Below are 22220 nucleotides of genomic sequence, written 5' to 3' on the forward strand. Positions count from 1 at the left end.
AGAATTCTGATTATAAAGTGTAACCATTCCTCTTGGACCAGAATTCTGATTGTTAAGTGTAACCATTCCTCTTGGACCAGAATTCTGATTGTAAAGTGTAACCATTCCTCTCAGACCAGAATTCTAATTGTAAAGTGTAACCATTCCTCTTGGATCAGAATTCTAATTGTAAAGTGTAACCATTCCTCTTGGATCAGAATTCTGATTGTAAAGTGTAACCATTCCTCTTGGACCAGAATTCTGATTGTAAAGTGTAACCATTCCTCTTGGACCAGAATTCTAATTGTAAAGTGTAACCATTCCTCTCAGACCAGAATTCTGATTGTAAAGTGTAACCATTCCTCTTGGACCAGAATTCTAATTGTAAAGTGTAACCATTCCTCTTGGACCAGAATTCTAATTGTAAAGTGTAACCATTCCTCTCAGACCAGAATTCTGATTGTAAAGTGTAACCATTCCTCTCAGACCAGAATTCTGATTGTAAAGTGTAACCATTCCTCTCAGACCAGAATTCTGATTGTAAAGTGTAACCATTCCTCTCAGACCAGAATTCTAATTGTAAAGTGTAACCATTCCTCTTGGATCAGAATTCTGATTGTAAAGTGTAACCATTCCTCTTGGACCAGAATTCTAATTGTAAAGTGTAACCATTCCTCTCAGACCAGAATTCTAATTGTAAAGTGTAACCATTCCTCTTGGATCAGAATTCTGATTGTAAAGTGTAACCATTCCTCTTGGACCAGAATTCTAATTGTAAAGTGTAACCATTCCTCTTGGACCAAAATTCTAATTGTAAAGTGTAACCATTCCTCTTGGATCAGAATTCTGATTGTAAAGTGTAACCATTCCTCTCAGACCAGAATTCTGATGTTAAAGTATAACCATTCCTCTTGGACCAGAATACAAAATGCTACAGTGTAACATTCTTTTCAGACAAGAAATCTAATTGTACAGAGAAATATTCCTTTCAGACCAGAAGTCAGTAGAGCATCATCCCAAATATTGCATTAGGAGGTCTTGATTTTAGTATTCTACATCATGTCATGAGTACTAAGATGTTTGCATTTAATTTTAAATTACTCTCCCATGGTATTTCCAGGAATTAGAATCTTCTAAAGGTCACATTCTACACCTCCATCCATCAATATCAACAAAAAAAATCAAATTTCTCATTAAATGTCACATACAGCCCACCAGATACATCTTACTTTCATTTTTTAGGTTCATGTATCATGATCATGACCTAAGCTGTGTATACCCAATGAGAATATTGATGAATTTCCATCATACCTGTTTGATATACTCAATCAGCATTTTTCTTACCGATCCAATATATTATTTTAAAAAATGTTTTCATAATTTTTTAACAAAAGTAGCTGTGATTTTAAGAGCAATAAAGTAATATAGACTGACTTTGATATTTATTGATTTATCAAACTTATGTTTATTGATTTATCAAACTAATGTTTATTGATTTATCAAACTTATGTTTATTGATTTATCAAACTAATATTTATTGATTTATGAAACTGATATTTATTGATTTATCAAACTGATATTTATTGATTTATCAAACTTACATTTATTGATTTATCAAACTAATGTTTATTGATTTATGAAACCGATATTTATTGATTTATCAAACTGTTTATTAATTTATGAAACCTATATTTATTGATTAACCAAACTGATATTTACTGATTTATCAAACTAATGTTTATTGATTTATGAAACTGATATTTATTGATTTACCAAACTAATGTTTATTGATTTATGTAATTGATATTTATTGATTTATCAAACTAATGTTTATTGATTTATGAAACCGATATTTATTGATTTATCAAACTGTTTATTAATTTATGAAACCTATATTTATTGATTTTTCAAACTAATGTTTATTAATTTATGAAACCGATATTTATTGATTAACCAAACTAATATTTATTGATTTATGAAACTAATATTTATTGATTTATGAAACCGATATTTATTGATTAACCAAACTAATGTTTATTGATTTATGTAATTGATATTTATTGATTTATGAAACTGATATTTACTGATTTATCAAACTAATGTTTATTGATTGATGAAACTGATATTTATTGATTTATCAAACTAATGTTTATTAATTTATGAAACCGATATTTATTGATTGATCAAACTAATGTTTATTGATTTATGAAACTGATATTTATTGATTAACCAAACTGATATTTACTGATTTATCAAACTAATGTTTATTGATTTATGAAACTGATATTTATTGATTTATCAAACTAATGTTTATTAATTTATGAAACCGATATTTATTGATTTACCAAACTAATGTTTATTGATTTATGTAATTGATATTTATTGATTTATCAAACTAATGTTTATTGATTTATGAAACCGATATTTATTGATTTATCAAACTGTTTATTAATTTATGAAACCTATATTTATTGATTTATCAAACTAATGTTTATTAATTTATGAAACCGATATCTATTGATTAACCAAACTAATGTTTATTGATTTGTGAAACTGATATTTATTGATTTATCAAACTAATATTTATTGATTTATGAAACTAATATTTATTGATTTACCAAACTAATGTTTATTGATTTTTATTGATTAACCAAACTGATGTTTATTGATTTATGTAATTGATATTTATTGATTTATGAAACTGATATTTATTGATTTATGAAACTGATATTTATTGATTTATCAAACTAATGTTTATTAATTTATGAAACCGATATTTATTGATTAACCAAACTAATGTTTATTGATTTGTGAAACTGATATTTATTGATTTATGAAACTAATATTTATTGATTTATGAAACTAATATTTATTGATTTATGAAACTGATATTTATTGATTTATGAAACTGATATTTACTGATTTATCAAACTAATGTTTATTGATTGATGAAACTGATATTTATTGATTTATCAAACTAATGTTTATTAATTTATGAAACCGATATTTATTGATTGATCAAACTAATGTTTATTGATTTATGAAACTGATATTTATTGATTTATCAAACTAATGTTTATTGATTTATGAAACTGATATTTATTGATTAACCAAACTAATGTTTATTGATTTATGTGACTGATATTTATTGATTGATGAAACTGATATTTATTGATTTATCAAACTGGTATGTATTGATTTATCAAACTAATGTCTATTGATTTATCAAACTGATATTTATTGATTTATCAAACTGATATTGATTAATTTATGAAACTGATGTTTATTGATTTATCAATTTGCTGAATGAATATGATTCCCACTTCTGTGCCTCAATTATCTTTGATATGATGCCGATTCTGGGAGAACTGAAGAAATCTAATTGACAAATCTGTTTATTACAGTCAAGATTATCAATGTAAATATGGTGAGTCAGCATGATGAGAGTTGTGAGAACAAGTTCCGAAGTACAACAGCAGGTTTCCAGCCGTAGAATTCCCAACAACGTTGTCATGTGTTGATACAATATGTTACCACAGCCCTTCATTTGGCAGCTCTCATTAGATATAGAGACAGCTGACCAAAGGAAGAACTATGGGCACAAATCCACAGGGAAATGAATCTCCTTCACGCTCGGATACAGACGAGAAAACAGAAACAGATTATTCCCAACCATACAGAAAACAAAACTTTACCAAAAATTCATTTCCAGAAACATTTCAAAACCAAGAGGAGACAACTCTCTATAAAAAGAAGCCTAACTGCGACAGTTTTCTTTCGGTGAAGTGAAGACAATTCAATTCTACCAATAAGAACCAATGAATGAGAAACAAAAGTATTTCAAAAACCAAGAGGAATCTACTCTCTTTAAACAGAAGTTCAACTTTGACAATTTGTTTTCAGACCAAATAAAGGCCATTTTCTATCAACAAAAATTTATGGAATTCAGGGAAGGGAAGCAAATCCATCATATACAGAAATTCTATCACTGAAAGGCTGTGATGTGTGTATGTCTTACCTTCACAAACCCCACAACAGATAATTTTCTCTTTATCTTGGATGACCTAATGTGGGTTATGAGTGGTAGATAATTATAGCAAGGCGAAAAGTAGAGATTCAAACAAATTTTCAAGCCGAGACATTGCTCAGGTTAACACTAATTAATACTGAGCCCATAATTTATGAAGAACTCAGGAGTATTGCTTGACGGACTCTACCAACACCAAAACAAACAAGAAGTTAGAAAAGAGGTCCTAATATCAAACATTATATGATTGTGTAATATCTTTTCATGTTCAATAAAACATAATCTTTTCATGTTCAATAAAACATACATGGTGACAAAGAAGGGATCAATCCCAGATTGCTGGATCCAAACCTTAATATTACTAAAGTGTCTACACCTGTGGTATGAAATTGCACTGAAGCATGAACAACAATATTTTCTATAATTGAATTAATTCCATGTTAAAAAAAAAAAAAAAATCTTCATGCACAAAGATTAATCATCTTATTAAAATTATTTTACTATAAATGTCACCTTCCTCTCTTTATGGTAGATTGCATTTCCTCATTGTCGATATTGAATTCATGTTTATTGACATGTACAACCAATCAGATACTTCATTATAAAATGCAGTCATTCTAGACTTTCAAATTTCATTTCAATAATGGCCCAGAAAATTAAATACAATTCGTTTTCACTTACGATAAAGACAGTGAATTGGTTGATTCTTTTTAAACAGCAGTGGTGCCCATGACCGCAGGTAACACAAAATGATACAAAGTTAATTCAATACAACTGACCAGTGTTACAACTGACCAACAACTGACCAACAACTGACCAGTGTTACAACTGACCAACAACTGACCAGTGTTACAACTGACCAGTGTTACAACTGACCAACAACTGACCAGTGTTACAACTGACCAACAACTGACCAGTATTACAACTGACCAACAACTGACCAGTGTTACAACTGACCAGTGTATCGAGGTTGATTCTGTATCCCTAAGAAATGAATTAGCTGAACACCAATTAAAGACAGGGTGGGACACACAGATGAGGATAAAAAAACTCCCTATTCATTCCCTAACACCCTTTAAATAAAGTGTGTATGACTGGTTACATATGTACATAAGAATCAATTAATATGGAGATTTAATATTTCAAAAAATATGAAATACCATCAGTGACATATCTGTCATAAACCCAATGTCAACAAACATGCTGCAGTATCAAATCAGACATTATGGAGACTACAACTGAGGAAGTGATTATGAAACTTAGGAAGTAACAAAATATCACTTTTATTGTGAGTAGACGCCAGTATCACAATTTATAAACAGTATATTCAGAAGATCTAAAATGTCACACAAACCCTGGGTCAATTACTCTCTTGACATACATCACATCCTCTAAGTGTTACTGCAAGCTACTGATATACCTTATCAAAGAACTTGCCTGGTCACGAGTACCTCCTATACTGAAGAGTTCAGACAAGTACACACATAAGTGTTACGTAAATGTACAGAGGTCTGACCTAAAAAGGCATTTTTCATATGAATTTTCAATGCATATGCTAGGCATTAAGAAATACATCATCTATACAAGTGTTTTTCTTCAGTCACCTGAAACTATGGGTTCATAAATGTGACTTTAGGGCACCAAATAAAGTAAATAATACTTGGAGAAAATGCAACAGGAGGTTCTCTAGGGAAACACAATCATGACAACTACGTAAATGCAAGAACTGAAGTGTTAAGTAAACTCTAGTATGAAAGGCTTTGTCTCAAGCAAGAGGAACTTCAGTGTTAAGTAAACTCTAGTATGAAAGGCTTTGTCTCAAGCAAGAGGGACTTAAGTGTTAAGTAAACTCTAGTATGAAAGGCTTTGTCTCAAGCAAGAGGACCTGAAGTGTTAAGTAAACTCTAGTAAGAAAGGCTTTGTCTCAAGCAAGAGGGACTTCAGTGTTAAGTAAACTCTAGTATGAAAGGCTTTGTCTCGAACAAGAGGGACTTAAGTGTTAAGTAAACTCTAGTAAGAAAGGCTTTGTCTCAAGCAAGAGGGACTTCAGTGTTAAGTAAACTCTAGTAAGAAAGGCTTTGTCTCAAGCAAGAGGGACTTCAGTGTTAAGTAAACTCTAGTAAGAAAGGCTTTGTCTCAAGCAAGAGGACCTGAAGTGTTAAGTAAACTCTAGTATGAAAGGCTTTGTCTCAAGCAAGAGGGACGTCAGTGTTAAGTAAACTCTAGTATGAAAGGCTTTGTCTCGAGCAAGAGGACCTGAAGTGTTAAGTAAACTCTAGTATGAAAGGCTTTGTCTCAAGCAAGAGGACCTGAAGTGTTAAGTAAACTCTAGTAAGAAAAGGCTTTGTCTCAAGCAAGAGGAACTTCAGTGTTAAGTAAACTCTAGTATGAAAGGCTTTGTCTCGAGCAAGAGGACCTGAAGTGTTAAGTAAACTCTAGTAAGAAAAGGCTTTGTCTCAAGCAAGAGGAACTTCAGTGTTAAGTAAACTCTAGTATGAAAGGCTTTGTCTCAAGCAAGAGGACCTGAAGTGTTAAGTAAACTCTAGTATGAAAGGCTTTGTCTCAAGCAAGAGGGACGTCAGTGTTAAGTAAACTCTAGTATGAAAGGCTTTGTCTCAAGCAAGAGGACCTGAAGTGTTAAGTAAACTCTAGTATGAAAGGCTTTGTCTCAAGCAAGAGGAACTGAAGAAACTCAGGAAAATGCTCTATTCCTCAAAGTTGTTGAATTATTGTTGTGCATTCTTTTTTCATAGATCTGCCATCTATGTCCTGGATATCATGAACTTTGTAGAAAAAGCAACAAGGCAGGACAGCTCTTCATCAGGCAGCTTGTGTGTCATTTCCAAGGCTACCCAATGATGAGCTGCCAGCACAGCTGCTGTGTCCTCCATCTAAGCTACAAAAGGATGAGGTGTCAACATAACTGCTGTGACATCTGTCTAAGCTTCCCAGTAATGAGGTGTCAACATAACTGCTGTGTCATCTGTCTAAGCTTCCCAGTAATGAGGTGTCAACATAACTGCTGTGACATCTGTCTAAGCTTCCCAGTAATGAGGTGTCAACATAACTGCTGTGTCATCTGTCTAAGCTTCCCAGTAATGAGGTGTCAACATAACTGCTGTGTCATCTGTCTAAGCTTCCCAGTAATGAGGTGTCAACATAACTGCTGTGACATCTGTCTAAGCTTCCCAGTAATGAGGTGTCAACATAACTGCTGTGACATCTGTCTAAGCTTCCCAGTAATGAGGTGTCAACATAACTGCTGTGTCCTGTGTCTAAGCTTCCCAGTAATGAGGTGTCAACATAACTGCTGTGTCCTGTGTCTAAGCTTCCCAGTAATGAGGTGTCAACATAACTGCTGTGTCCTGTGTCTAAGCTTCCCAGTAATGAGGTGTCAACGTAACTGCTGTGTCATCTGTTTAAGCTACCCCGGTGTCAGCATAGCTTCACAACAAAAACTGATGATGTCCCAGGATTTACCACTGATTTTGTTATCATAATGATGCATTCAAATAAATTAAAGTATTCATCCTCCAGTTATTCTAGGGGACAACACATAAACTCTAACTCAAATAGCAAGATCTTCATTGGCCTATTACACAAAGTCTACAAAAACATGTCACATGATCTAATGGTCTTAATGTTCCATAATTTCAATGACTAGTCAGAAGCCAAGTTAGCTACTTCATGGTCTTCAAGGGTAACTAATAAATCTGATTTCAAATATTAACTGTGCAGGTTTGGAATTATTTTTACAGAACCTTAAAAAAAAGTGTTTTGATTCATCGTTTAAAAAATGTTGTGTCATGTGTACCTTAAGGAACGTCAAAATATTGATCAGTATTTGTATCTATATAATTGTAAAAATAGCTCCGCAAACGCCGGCAATACCCCACAGCCTTATTATAAAGTTGGAAATGTGTGGTTGGGGCAAGTGGAAAGTTATCTCAAGAATGGGTTGTATAGGTCCATAGGCCCAACATCCCCAGTGAATAAATGGTGATGACCGGTGATGTAGTTTTTGAGATAATAAGCGGTATGCAATTGTGGACGGACGGACGGACAGACAGACAGACGCAATACCCCACACCCTTTCGGGCTGTGGGGTAAAAAGCTGAATCGGCAATAAATAATCTAAGATCTGCTGATATAAAATACACTCGGTTTTATGCTGATTTTACTTCTTCCTTGTATGAGTAACAATAAAATGACTAGCACATAGTGTCGGGTCAAATATACCAATTTGTTTTCTGTTGTCCATATGAAGTAAATTTAACATATACAAGTTAACATAAAAAACACATTTCAATGGTGTATTTCTTCCTTCATAAGGATTTTTTTCATTCTATCAACTCAGTAAAAAAATAGATATATATATATATTTAATTCTAAATGTACCTGAATCAGGAAGCTCATGTCAAACAGCAGATAAAAACATGTTTCGCTGTCAATCAGTTGTTAAATCATTATCTGTGACCGACCTGGTCTTCCCTTAATCCACAACCAGCTTTCTGATTTCATTGTAGAGTTTTGTCAGTGTTTCACCTCATGTTTTATTTAAGTTTAAGATAATGAAGACATTAGATTGGAGAGAAAAAATTCAAAAACTAATGTCTTGTTTTTCAAATTGATTTGGCTTCCTATTTTCCTGCCATTATACAGCTTAAAAGTCTTGCCTGCATTACCGTGAATCCTGAATAACACGAGGTTTACCATTATACTTTGCACACTTACATGCATTACTTAATATATCCAGTAAATTATTTCATCTATGTATTTGTGAAACACGTTTTACATTTGTTATTTATGATTAATACCTTTCAGCATATGAGAAAAGTTAATTTCAAATGAACATCATAATTTTAAAAAATTTTAAAAAATTGAGAACATGAGTTTTATTTAATTGATGACAGGATTCAGCATTACCTTAAATATATAACATTCTGATGGGAAAGATAATTACCATCAGGCTCTGTTTCTACGCTCTGCACTGACATATCAGTGGCTTTATTAAAAACCCAGCTCACATATATCACTACACTGCTAGTAATACCAATACGTTAAACAACATACCTTCAATCTGTCGCAGTGGTTCAAAATGAGGATACAGATGTAATGTGGCATTTCCCTGCAAACATAAAAAAAAGATGTTTAGAAATGATTTTTACATTAAAAAGTAATGAAGAATTTTTCTGTTTATTTCTTGAATAAATTAATTAAAAAAGGTTTCCTTCATGTCTGACTTTAAATAGTACACAATCTTTGGTAGCACACCTGTGACAAACTTATTGCCCTCCTCCAAAGTTATATATGTGTAATACTGACAAAAAAAAAAAGTGAGAGAGAGAGAAAAAGTGACCTCTGTAAAGTAATAAATTCATTAGAATGAGGTCAGCAACCTGGCCTGATTTTTCATCAATAGTAAATGACCTTGACCTTAAGAATCCTGTAGCTCTCTAGAGTTACTGACATGGTTGCCCTTTATGATCAAAGTCTGTGATGACTAGGATTCAGGATGTGATGAGAAATTGAAGTTCAGACAAGTAAATTTACTAACTTTCGTAAGATGAGAGGACAAGATGGTACATGTATGACTCTTGTCATTCTACCAGTACATCGGTACTAATGGTCCTACTGTATGGGTTACACCTTAAAACCCTTATTAAAGAGACGGCACATAACCCTCTATCCCCTATGACTTCACCAGCTGACGTTGAACATAATGTACAGGATACTATCTGATGAATGTCTATAGAGTAAACCAGCTGGCGTGCCAAGTCCTCCAAACACATTCCACTAATCCTCAAATATGCAGGTGACGTGGGCATTCCTCAATCTCTTTCAATGTTTGCCAACAATGCATACACCACTTTCTTCACCAGATAAAACACAGCCATTGGTTAAAAATGAACTTTTTATTACCTGTGCAGGTAAATAATCAGGACTACACAGTATGATTCACTGGGTATCCAAGCTAAATATCAAAAGTTTTCTTAACAGTGAACATCTTAAAACTGTTCGTGAATCATCTACAACATGTCGGCTATTGTGAACAAACATTAAACAGAAAATTTGATTTTCATTTCCAGATAAAGTAATTCTTTTAAATAAACACTTCACTGAAATGTAATTTTTTTTTTAACAAGACATAACTGATTTTGAAATTGACCAATTTAATGGTCAACTCAGTCAAATCATGTGTCCACAAAAATCTTTTTGTGTGCTAGAGTTTTAATCCAGTATCTACCCTACAATTTTACAGTTTGATTACTTCATACTTATAAATTAGTCTAAAAACGTTCTGAGGTGTTTCTGATCCAGGCCACTCCCATTCATCTGTAGTGTTTGGAGTCTATGTAACGGATCCTAAAACTCCAGTCTTCACCAGTCCACTATCAGTAGGAAACCATAATAGGTCAATGATATTATAACACACAACAGCTGTTTGTTTCTAGGGTAAATAATACATTGTCTCTTATCATTAATACAAAGAGAGCCATAATTCCGATCCTGTATACATTTTTGAACTTCTCTCAGATCGTAGTAGATACTACAATAATGTGGTGTTGGTCAGAGTTTATCTGTATCACCAAAGGTAGAGTCACTAGAGGTAAAAAATAGTTGTGGAAGTTCTTATAGTCTCTCAAAATATATATATAAATTATTGTTCATGAGAAGAACAAACAGCAGATCCCGCTGTTAAACACTGCTCCTTTTCTTTGTAGCTTACAACAGGTTATAGTTACAACAGGAGAGCTGGTCTCTGCAGTATGCACATCACATGTCAGATTTTGAAACAGACAAATTCATGCAATATCTTCCACAAACAGCAAATACGTAAATTATTGATAATTAAGCAGATAAACCATGATTTTGTAGATAAATTCCAACCTGAAAATTATTTTGAGAGATTATGATGAAATGATAAATTTTTGGCTTATGTTGAAATATATACTGTGCAAGGACCATTCAGCTCACTGATGAACAATGCTGGATACACAATGATGTCTAGGGCTGGGCTACATGGTGTAACAGTTACAGAAATAGCCCACATTTCTGGCCTGGATAGCTATAAATAACACAGCAAATAGCTATAAAGTAACTTGGTCAAGGTCATGGCTGTGCCTATTACCAATCCTATCCTAAATAAAACCCAGGGCTTCTGTAAATTTATGTCAGAATGAAAGGGAATATTAGTAAAAGAATACTACTATAAAACCATGACTAAATTTTCATGGTTTTGAAAAAAAATACTATAAAGACTTAAAAAATACTCACTTATGCTTACCTTAACAGTTCATTGACATATTCATTCGTGGATGAAAAGTACAAAAAAAAAAAAAAAAAAAGAAAAATAAATCTCTCACAAAAACCAGTGATTTTACAGTAAGTTTAAATTTAACGTAGTATATATAATTTCCATCTCCAGTTCTAAGATTGGTGAATCTATATTTTGTATCTGCAAAAGAACCGATGTCCTGGTTGTCTTTGGTCCTAGATCTGTTCCTAAAGGAAGTCCATGTGTTTTGTAGCAGATATATTGAACTATTCAATTCTGTCATCTAATTATTTTTCAATAGTTTTTACAGGCAAAAATCTGATTATCATTAAGACTGATTCTAAATCCGTGATAATAATTTCCTACTCACTAAGAGAATTTATCTGGTGTACATATGGTGAAACAAGTGACTATGGTTATATACTTGTTTATGTACATATATTTTAAGCGATTCATGTGATCACTAACCCTTAGAAAAGGTCAAGTTCCAATTTCTGAACTTTAAACTCAAAAAGTTCACATTCCAAATGTTCACCTTCGAACCGAAGACCAAAATGTCACTGTCAACATTTGGTTAAGAATCAAGAGACAAATTAAAACCCAACAAATAAAGAGGTTTATGCCTGAAGTTAACCCACGGCCATTACGTCAAACATAACACTACTTTACGGCAGCATGACAAAACCCTTTTTGAAAATACTACACAGAAACTGACATATTTTTTAAAGCTGAACTTAACACAAACCTTCAAAAATGATTTGATTTAACAATGATGAATTTGCTGAGTGATACATATATTTCTAATTTGGGAAACCATGGAGGTGTAGCTGCATGATATTTTAAAAGAATTCCCAAGAAGAACTAATAATTTTACCATTTTGTTCAAAGGCAAGACTCGAAAGTCTCTTTCTTCTGAACTATATATGTTTCTTATATATTGTTAGAAAACTAAACTTATGAAGGTTAGTGCATTACAGGTCATTGAGTGTTGCTTCAGGCTGAATTAAACACTGAACATTACAAACAACAACAGGATGTGTATGCTGTGATGTCATGTGATAACACATTCAAACAAAAACAAGGTGTACCTACTGTCTATGGTGTTATCTTGCACATGGCCAGATGTTCAGAGGCCCCTGGGGCCTGTACAGTCATCTGAACAGCTTGAGGTATGTATTTTATTCTCCCTGAAATGTTCATATGTCATAAGCCGCAAAACACATACTAGACCATGCCTGAAGATGTAATTGCTGCCTTTCTTCATTGTATGGTAGACTTACAATGTAAGGCACAACATTGTATGAAATCCTTGCAATGTCACACAAAACATTGTATTAAAGAAAAAACACCGTGTGAAAATTTACATTGAATGAAAAGTTAACAATGTCAGACACGGTATTGTCTGGAAAATCTTTCAATGTAAGACATAACATTTTACGAAAGGCTTTAAGATTGTTCGATAGACTTTTAGCAGTAACATTGTGCGGACATCTAAACAGTAAGAATTACCAAACTACCTCAGCAGGTGACATTTCTGTAATACCACAGATCACAATACATAAGATAACGACCCGTGATTTTCTGCTTGTACTGTTGTTTTGTCTGGCTATTATTGATTGTAGGCTTTATGCCTACATGATGCAAAATTTTTCCTGTATTTCTGTAATCACACACATACAAAAATGTGTAATCATATAGAGACAGAAAAGCCTTCAATGCTTAATTACTATACAGCAAGGATACTGTTTATACAACAGGATACATAATTGTTTATCAGCTGATATCTTAATAAAATTAATTAGAAGGCCACAGAAATTAACACATCCAATTAATAAAACTTGCCTTTCATACATCTTTCAGTAATATGTCAAAATCATGAAACATGATTTTATAAATAAGCATAGGCAGAATTTATCAGCAGTATTGTTATATTTCCCTTAATTTCAGTGGTTTTGCAGATCATTATGTATGTCATTTTGGTTCCATATTATATGCGGCTCAGTGCCAACATCATGCTGCACCTTAAAGTGCCAAGACGTTCTTTTGGCAGAAGCAACACTTACATGATCAGAGTGAAAGAAAAGAATAAACCATCAATATATTAAAAATTACTCACTCAAATTACCAAGTCTGAACTCAGTTCTAAATTCATCTAAGTTTAAAAGAAAATATATTCTGAAATAGTTTGATAAAGAGAATTTAAAATGCACATGCCCTTTTTTTCAGTGTATATTTGGGGTTCTGGTTTACTGTAGTAAAGGACTAACTATCAAATCGGTATAAATTATAACTACTGAACATATCTAGAAGGCCAAAAGTCCAGCCAACAGTTGCCTTCCAACAGAATCACAAATAGATGTTATTTTATTGTCCTGTAATATCATTTAAGGGTGATATGAAAACATTCTACTGTACCAGTAAATCACCTAGTGGGGTAGTTGATAAATATTAAAATATTGGTAGTAAAATTTCACTATTCCTATACTGGAAATTTGTGGGGTATACTCAAAGCAAACTGAGAAGAATGAAAAAAGTCATAATATAAGTTTTTAATTTAACCGAAATGAAAAAAATCTTAGGTATATCTAATGCGGTATTAATTATAGTTTATTTCACATGATGAAGAAAACCATGGAACCTGCTCTTCCCATACATATCCCGTGAATCAACATCAAATTTGTGAATTAAAAGACCCGGTAACAATTTCACAATGAACACAAAAATGCTGACGGCAATTCTGAACTTCACACATGACTGCAGCAAAATAAAAAACACATTCACCACAAAGACACATATAATGACACAGTTTGTAATATAAGTGCATCGACAGTTCAGTGGTGTGCACATGCAGCTAAGCTACCTGTTGGTGGGTGAATCAGTGATAGGGCGTGATTACACCACACAATTATTTCACCGATGTAGGTCCCCATTCTCAAGTAGCAGGCACTTGGAGAACAACCACAATCAACTTGGTTGCAGGGTTTTCACCCAAACCTGTCCCAGCTGTACTGATATCAATATGGGATGCTAGTTTTCTGCTTTTACAAACAAGACTTTCTTGATGCCCGACAGAATTTTCCATTCATTACAAAACTTACGTAATGGTTGAAATATTTTTCCATTCACTACCTGTACATGTATCTCTTTAACCACCATAACTTAGAGAAAAGATGGTGGAGTATTCCACTCCTTACCTATATTACACATGTGAAGTTCCCCACTGGTCATGGCACGAAGGGTTTTAAATCAATATCAGTGGTCATGTATTCATATGAAAAAAATTGATCAAAATGACTTTTCTGGTAGCCTCTGGAACGTTTAAACAATTTGAAAGTGTCTATTCATCAAATAGACGATAACTTTGTTATGTATTTAACATTTTTTTAATGTTTGAGTGAGGATGGCCAGGTAGGGGGTTTGGATTCTGGTCTTTATACTTCATCTCCCTCCCGTCCATAACAGGGCTCTCACACCCCATTTTGGGACTGGAACCCCGGGCCCTTAGAATTGGGAAAAATAGTGGCGTTTTCCTTAGAATTGGGAAAACTAGGGGTCTAAATTGGGAAAAAAAGATACTATTTTGCATTGGGAATTCGGCCCCAAATCTGGCAGATCGAGAGCCCTGCATGAGGAACACAACCATTAAAAACATACATTATTCACTGAACAATCAGGTTTTAGTGATTCATAAGAGTTCAAATTCAAGTTGGAGGATCATCTTACATGGTCAATATATTAATTATAATAATTTATCAGTAAAACCTACTTATCAGCCATTGATCAAACATACCAAAGTGGGCTATATCTGCAACTTAGTGTATAGAAAAACCTTATATATTTGTTACTAGGTATACACTTAAGCAATTGCTGGTCAATCAAGTATTTCAATAAGGCAGGAGTTCACTTAACAGTTTACCATTCCATGATCAGTCTGTATTAACAGGTAAGGGGGTAGACCGTAGTACAAACACACCCTATTAAGATTTTCCCAGTGCAGACATTTGTATCTTTAGCACTAACATACCCGTTGGAATTTTTGGGGTGTAGATATTTATATATAAAGCACTTTTACACACTTACAACATTATCTGAGTGTAGACATCTGTATCTATACTGCTTACAAACCCTGTTCACATTTTCTGGGTATAGACTCCTGAATATTTTTACCTCTAACCCTGTTCACATTTCTGGGTGTAGACATATGTATCTAGACTTCTAACACCATGTTAACATTTTCTATGCTTTAGAAATCATCCACGGTAAGGGTGTTCTGTTTGTATAGCCTGGATATAATGTACTTGATATACAACCCTTTTTAAATCTCAAAATGGTCTATATAAGGATTTACATCAGAGGTGTGACCTAGACAGTACAATGAGAATACATTCCAGCACCTAGGGCCATGATAAATTTTATACTTAGGTTTGATGTGAAATGTTACCTGTTACCCGTAACCTCAGTCCTACAGTGGTACATCCCAAATGTAGACACCAGACACATTCTGTACTGTAATCCTCAATTATTTGTGCTCCAAAATAATCATCCACCAAACCGGTTCAGACATAGTCCATGTATTAATGTAACAAGCATCAAATTATAATTTTTCAGACCATTCTCGGGGTGTCACGTACACACCCATAAGAAAACCAAAATTCCAAACATAGAAATGGAACTATTAGTTATTTATGACAGATCATAAATTCTGGAATGAAAATTATGATTTCCATATGAATTACGGCATAAAGAAACACTATTTGTTGCGATGTAATCTTCATGAATTTATGACAAAATATCCTTCCATTATTGAAAGCACTGTCCTGGAGTGGTGTCTAGCCTAAAGAGAAATTATAATCCTCATACATATTAGTGGTGGCGTGTAAGTCTAGGCCTTAGCTACCAGCATAGTAGGAGTATGATGTCATGGTTCCGGCCTTGTATTGCAGTACAGTACAATCTGGTGTCTCTGGCTGTCGGCTTGTGTCATAGAGGGGACTGGCCAAGTCGGGTAATTAGCTCTGTACTACAGGCTCAATACACTAAGTACAGACTAGTAACGATGGCTGTATGTACAGGTCATCAGACAGGTCAAATGGTCAACCACAGAGGTCAACACAGGTCATAGGGTTGACTAGGCCTATAGCTTTCTATACTGCAGACAAGGTAGGATGGCAGCTGTCCAATTTATACAATTTCTTGCTGACTTGCAAGAAAAGGTTTTATATAAGAGCAGTAAGAGTTATCCTTCTTGAGGTATATGTATTAAGCACACAGACCACACAATATCCAGGGATATCATACATTATGTGTATGCACACCAACCAAGTATCCAGGAATTAGCATTAGTACATTTCCTATTTACCTATATCAGCAGCGTTAATTGTCTTTAAGCAGAGTTAATAGTATTTATCAAATTAATGCTGTAAGATTTCTCAAACATTTGCAAAAAAATCCAAACAGAGAGATCTGTACTAATGCCTTGTTAATTTATTTAACACCATGAAGAAAAGTGTACCTCGACTTGATGTGAAGAATTAAAATTTTAGAAAAGTATCTTGGCAGATAAGAGTGATTAGTAACCTGTCTCTGCGTTTTTCACATCTGACATAAGGAATGATAAATCTCGGGGTAATTATTGTTAAGGATACATTAAAAAAAATTTCCTATATCTTAAGCAATGCACATGCTGAACGAGTTACACCTAATACTGACAAACTTTTTGCATTCATCTATATCTTGCCCTTACAATGCTGCACACCGATTGCTACAAGCTTCAAGGACCTTACTGACTAGACAGCTCGCCTGTCCTGTATATTGATTGATAACAGCAGACATTCTCCATTTTTGAAATTAGTTATTCTTATCCTCAGTAGATGCATAAAAGCTAACGTTTTCATGCTTGAAATTTCTGAACACATTAAACTCCTTCATATAGTCAGATATGGGCTCAATTGCCAAAAACTGCAAAAGAAATTTGTTAAACTACAGAAAATATAATACATTTTACACTGTAGACTACTTACAACTGCTTTAATGCAAGTTCATCTACATCATAAATGCTAACATTTGATTGAGTCCTGCTTGCCGAAGGATTACATAACAAATACACCCCCTTACGGTGATATAAAATCAAATTGCCACTGAAAAAGCCTGTTGTTTGAACATTTTTGAAACCCCCCCTCCCCCGATATAGCGAGCTTGAATCATTTCCTGTTCATGATTCTGTATGATTACCTTTTGTCTTGTTTGTAAGTTTCCCACAAGGAACTTGAGTCATCCAATTACTATTCTAAACAACTTGTGTCATTATCATTAATCACTATTTTTATCTTTGTTATTTAATCCTTTATATCATGAACATTTCAGTTTTTGTATTGTCATTATTCTAAATATAAAAAAACAAATTCACTGATTAGCACATTCATTATTTACACAACATTTGACACTATTGGGAGAAAAACACGCATTCCCTTTTCCCTTCCAAGATTCAGTGCAGAAATTATTTTCCCTTTTCTTAAGATCTATTCTTAAACCCCTGTTATAAAGGTTGGAATTTTCAAGTCTATTTTCCACAGAGATGTAAGCAGAAATTTCATTTATTAACAGCATTTTTTTCCAGATGTAAGATATCAAAGTCAAAATGATAAGAACATGCAGATAAAAAGATACTTCAGAAACAAACAGTGTATTTTAAATATGAAATAATGTAGTGAAATTGAGCACAGTACTGATCCAATATATAGATTTCATTACACTATAAAACAAAGGATATAGAGTAATGAAAAAAAACAATCTGGGTAAATTAACTACACGTTTACTTAAAATAGTACCATGTACATAGTATTCCAGTACTGAAGTGATAAACATGCTGAATATGTGATTATAGCCTGCCAGTCACATGATCATAGCATACTAGTCATGTGATCATAGAACACTATAGACAGGTGATTACAGTAAGCAAGTCATGTGATCCTGATATCCAAGTCATGTGATCTTAATATCAAAGTCATGTGATCATAGCATACTAGTCACATGATATGAAATATTTGGTCACATTTAAGTACACTGGTGTTGTAGTATTACTCAGCAATTACTAATTGCATCACAATACAAGCAGACTTCTATTTTCTGCTATTGATCTACAATTCTGTATCCAGACATTTTCTTGTTTCCAAGTAATTTTCTCTTTCTCTTCAGCCAGAGTGCTTGGGTTGCTGGTATCACTCTAGTTTAGAACACAGACTGGGACTGAATCAATTCCTATTCCATTTATCTGGAAGCTTTGCAACAGAGCAGCATTTACAATATTACTTTTTTTTAGAAACTAAACAGCACTTCTTCACTGTATTTTAATTTGATGTTTACAACAATAAAACAATTTTCAGCATAGTCTAAAAGCTAATAGTGTTGAAATATAAAAACATTTTTGTCACCAAAACGAAAGTCTAAGCCAAATTAGCATTCATTAAATCAAAAATGGGAATTAAATTAAACTTTGTTTATTTTACCACATTTGCAAAACAAATTATTCCAAGTGAAGACTAATCACACTTGTTGGCTCAGGTAGAAGTGTGGAATGGCCCTAAGGGGTTTAATGTGGGAGGAAACTGTAGTACTCGTGGACAGGTCATCCTATACCTTTTCATGTGCACTCTGGGAATTAAATCCAGGAAAACCAACTGTGTCATAAGGCCTCTCAAAAAACAGGAATATCTATTCAATACTAACAGAAAAATATCACAAACTGAAACCATCACCATGACAACAAGAATGCAAAAGACACATCTCCATGAACAGCTAAAATGTGAAATTTCTGGTTAAATGAAAAAAATGTGTTTATTTTGGTAAATTTAAATACATTTCAATGTCTTGAACTTATCCTTTTCTTTCCAGTTTATATTACACTGGATGCCCAAACATTTCATAAAACCATCTTTTTTTTTTTTTTTAAAGAAATACTGATTTGAAAAAGTAGATCATGGGGTCTTCTGGTTGATCCTGATCTATGTCAAAAGGCTGCAACAGGGAACAGCACAAAATATTGAAACAAAAGCAAAGCTAGATTCCGTCACAAAACATCTACTTCGATAAAGATGTTAAGCATAAAACATTTGAACATAATTTCAAATATGTTCTTGAATCAGCATCCTTGTCCTGGGACCAGAAATGGCATGCTGCATACTTAGGATCTGCAAAATGCATACAAACATTTTATTCACTGATATTTCAGATGCTTAAAACTGTCCTCGTATTGAATATATTCAAACTGTATTTATAATTGTGACAATGGATAATTTGGCCTGATTTGGTAAATGACCTTCACCAGCGACCTTGACCTTGGATGAAGTACTATAGATGTAACATTTGCCATACTGTTTAAATATGTGTGTAAAGTTTTCATTCAGTTATCTGTTATGGTGAAGGGAACTCGGACGAATCATCGATCACATGTGCACAGGATGGATGTGGTTTTGGGAATGTCATGTCTCCACAAGGTGGGTGCATAACATTTACTGCAACATGATAAAAACAGCCGATACATTCAAGTCTGACATGCCCAACCCTTTCTCACCACACAGGATATTGAAATCAATTTGACATGCAATGTACATGATTGAGTATGATTGCATCATTATTGAACCAACATGCTATACTTCAAATACAACTTAGAAATGAATATTTCCAGTTGAAGTAAATTCACTTCTGAATGTACATTTTTCAAAAAAAAAAAAAAAAAAAACCATTGAAGGTACTAAAGTTATTGTTTAGGAAAAAAAACCCATCCCTTTTCCACAAGTTCCTGAGATTTTTTAGATGAATCATATTGCACCTGGTAACTTTCTGAACTTAACAGACCAGCAGCAGGTATCTAGAGGGGTACACATCAATATCACTGTCCACATGACCTCTCATTTCAGTTCATGCTAAAATTAGTATCACAGAAAATTTCATGTCCTCTTGATTGATTAGTGTCACCCAGACATCAGTATCACAGGAACTTCAACGTATCCTGTCAATCTGTTGGTGTCACCCAGACATCAGTATCACAGGAGCTACTATGTGTCCTGTCAATCTATTGGTGTCACCCAGACATCAGTATCACAGGAGCTTCTATGTGTCCTGTCAATCTATTGGTGTCACCCAGACATCAGTATCACAGGAACTTCAACATATCCTGTCAATCTGTTGGTGTCACCCAGACATCAGTATCACAGGAGCTACTATGTGTCCTGTCAATCTATTGGTGTCACCCAGACATCAGTATCACAGGAGCTTCTATGTGTCCTGTCAATCTATTGGTGTCACCCAGACATCAGTATCACAGGAGCTTCTATGTGTCCTCTCAATCTATTGGTGTCACGCAGACATCAGTATCACAGGAACTTCAACGTATCCTGTCAATCTGTTGGTGTCACCCAGACATCAGTATCACAGGAGCTACTATGTGTCCTCTCAATCTATTGGTGTCACCCAGACATCAGTATCACAGGAGCTTCTATGTGTCGTCTCAATCTATTGGTGTCACCCAGACATCAGAATCACAGGAACTTCAACATATCCTGTCAATCTGTTGGTGTCACCCAGACATCAGTATCACAGGAACTTCAACGTATCCTGTCAATCTATTGGTGTCACCCAGACATCAGTATCACAGGAGCTTCTATGTGTCCTGTCAATCTATTGGTGTCACCCAGACATCAGAATCACAGGAGCTTCTATGTGTCCTGTCAATCTATTGGTGTCACCCAGACATCAGTATCACAGGAGCTTCAACGTATCCTGTCAATCTATTGGTGTCACCCAGACATCAGTATCACAGGAGCTTCTATGTGTCCTGTCAATCTATTGGTGTCACCCAGACATCAGAATCACATGAGCTTCTGTGTCCTGTCAATCTATTGGTGTCACCCAGACATCAGTATCACAGGAGCTTCAACGTATCCTGTCAATCTATTGGTGTCACACAGACATCAGTATCACAGGAGCTACTATGTGTCCTGTCAATCTATTGGTGTCACACAGACATCAGTATCACAGGAGCTACTATGTGTCCTCTCAATCTATTGGTGTCACCCAGACACCAGTATCACAGGAGCTACTTATGTGTCCTGTCAATCTATTGGTGTCATCCAGACATCAGTATCACAGGAGCTTCTATGTGTCCTGTCAACATATTGGTGTCACCCAGACATCACTATCACAGGAACTCAAAGGTCATGTATTGGCCACTTAATTTTATCATCAAGAATTAAAATCAATTTTTTGCCAGAAAGTTGATGTGGGGTACATTATAATATAAAATTCTGTCACTCTAATAATTAGGACATACAGTATTGTATCCCAGCCTTTTAATCGATTTAGTAGCAGCTTCCTGCTTACCATTCACCATCATCAGCATGTCCAGTTACTTGGTAACATGTTGTGTGCTATTTCTATTGGGTAACACGGTATTGTCACATTACTTATCGAGGCAAACAGCTTCAAGCATACATTACAACAAATACCATGAAAATTACTGTAGCGGAAGTTTAGAGTAGGATTAGCAAGTTGTGGGGAAGGTCTAGGGTTGATGTACCAATTTTCTAGAAACAGGTGTGACCTGCTAGAATGAAAGTGCAGTAGACTATGACATCACTCCAGGGGACCACATAATCCTTTTTTTTTAAAAAAAACTTTTGATGAGTACAATAAAAAATGACTTATCAGAACTTAGGAAAGGAACAGCAGCTATTACATGTCTTAGAGAAACACCACTGTATGAAAGACATGTCTTTTTTTATTGTGTAGAATTTAACAAATAATACAGTTAATAGTTCTAATCTCTTTCTTACATTAATATCATTATAAAGTCAAATCTTTAAAAAGAATATGCATGACTGAATTAATGATGACAAGATCACTCAACCATTTAGGATTTTATACGAAATGAAATATGAA

General features: G+C 34.1%; 1 protein-coding gene across 1 annotated transcript in view; it reads right to left on the reverse strand.

Annotated features, from left to right (window-relative positions):
- LOC132555116 (uncharacterized) overlaps positions 1-22220 on the reverse strand; it is a 61320-nt gene that overhangs the window by 12254 nt on the left and 26846 nt on the right. Inside the window, exon 4 of the mRNA XM_060219497.1 lies at positions 9080-9134. Within this exon, the coding sequence (XP_060075480.1) occupies positions 9080-9134 (55 nt within the window). The remainder of the gene's footprint in view (positions 1-9079; positions 9135-22220) is intronic.

Source organism: Ylistrum balloti, unplaced genomic scaffold (genome assembly GCF_031769215.1).
Source record: "Ylistrum balloti isolate Yb309-2 unplaced genomic scaffold, AGI_CSIRO_Ybal_v1 Utg369566, whole genome shotgun sequence".
Lineage (NCBI taxonomy): Eukaryota > Metazoa > Mollusca > Bivalvia > Pectinida > Pectinidae > Ylistrum > Ylistrum balloti.